This window comes from Octodon degus, unplaced genomic scaffold (genome assembly GCF_000260255.1).
Source record: "Octodon degus isolate 3935 unplaced genomic scaffold, OctDeg1.0 scaffold00092, whole genome shotgun sequence".
NCBI classification, from domain to species: domain Eukaryota; kingdom Metazoa; phylum Chordata; class Mammalia; order Rodentia; family Octodontidae; genus Octodon; species Octodon degus.
Genome location: NW_004524668.1, coordinates 59,851 through 61,323, shown reverse-complemented (window position 1 = coordinate 61,323; position 1,473 = coordinate 59,851). Strand labels below are relative to the sequence as shown.

Sequence of the window (1,473 nt, the reverse complement as noted above, 5' to 3'; positions counted from 1 at the left end):
ACGCCTATAATCCCACACTAGGAGGATCACTATGAGTCCGAGCTGCGTAGTGAGACCGTGCACAAAAACAAACAAACAACCAACAACAACAAAACACTAAGGGCTGACCTGAAAGTTCAGTGGACTGAAGCACTTGCTTGGGCAGAGTGCAGCGACCAGGGTTCGATCCCCAGTGTGCCAGTGATTGAGACTGGGCATGGTGGCACGCGCCTGTAATCCCAGCACTTGGGAGGCTAAAAATAGGAGAATCAATATGAATGCGATCTACATAGTGAGACCCTGTAGACCCTGTAGACCTTGTCCTAAATACAGAAGAAAAAAAAAGGTTTTTTTTTTTGTTTGTTTGTTTGTTTTTTTTAAACAAAAGCAGAAGTGACAGCAGATTCTGATTCCTTGAAGTTCAGAGTTCAGGTCTCAGTTGGCCTTAGGAAACGTCCCAGAGGAGAAGATTTCAGATCTCGCCTCAAACCTGCTTTCTGCAGAACCAGAGCGGCAAGCATGTTGTCTCACAAGTATCATCCTGCGGGCAGATTTCCACAAGTGCGCCAGAAACTCTGCTGTACAGCCCTCGCTCCATGGGATTAGCCCAGCCTCACCCAAGTCCTTTACCTGTCAGACCTGCTCATCCACGCTCAACTCTCATCTTCCCCCAAAAAAACCAGGATAAAAGAAACCTCAGCTCATTTGTAATAACAGGAAGAGAGCACTGTGCGTTTATTAAAACAACATAGAACAAACTCAGTTCCCCCACGTCAGGGATGGGCACTGAAATACAGTACATTGTCTCTTTCTAGGCCCATGAGTGTGACCCCGCCCTCCCACCCAGAAAGGCCGGTGGGTCGCTCTATGGACCTGGCTTCCTCTCCCCCTTTCGCAATAACCAGTCCATGGTGACCAAGCATTATCATACAAAAGTCTCTTTACAAAAAGCACCAAGTGGGCGTACGTAGACAAGTATATACAAAAGTCACATTTTAAAAACGTACAAAATATTTCATTGTTCACCAGCATAGAAAAGTGTCCTGTGTGACTCTCTCAAGCACATTCCCAATCCTGGTTCAGTGACTGCTGGACACAGCGGTGGGCTTCCTATTCTAGTCCCTGCTCTCTGAGCAGAGGAGACACAAGTCCCCATTGCCCCACCAGGGGCCCCGTCCCTCCCACCCTGGGCCCTTCCCCCCAGTCTCTCTGCATGCAGAGGGTCTGTCGCTCATCCAGTGCCTTACTGGTGTCCTGAAATAAAACAGACACAGAGAAACATAATGAGACAGGGACTCAGGAGGGTGCAGGGCTTGCCAAACTACAGTGACAGCCAGACATGGTGGCACACCCTGTAATCCCAGTACTCGGGAGGCTGAGGCAGGAGGATTATTGTGAGTTGGAGACCAGCCTGGGCTACAAAGTGAGCTCAAGACCAGCCTGAACTACATAGGGAAACTGTAAGAAGAAGGAGGAGGAGGAGGAGGAGGAGGA

General features: G+C 49.1%; 1 protein-coding gene across 1 annotated transcript in view; it reads right to left on the bottom strand.

Annotated features, from left to right (window-relative positions):
* Nucleotides 1-683: 683 nt before the first annotated feature.
* The window catches only part of Trim63 (tripartite motif containing 63), a 14,787-nt gene continuing 13,997 nt past the window's right edge, over nucleotides 684-1,473 (bottom strand). Inside the window, exon 9 of the mRNA XM_023722486.1 lies at nucleotides 684-1,236. Coding sequence (XP_023578254.1) covers nucleotides 1,223-1,236 — 14 coding nt within the window. The 3' untranslated portion in view covers nucleotides 684-1,222. The remainder of the gene's footprint in view (nucleotides 1,237-1,473) is intronic.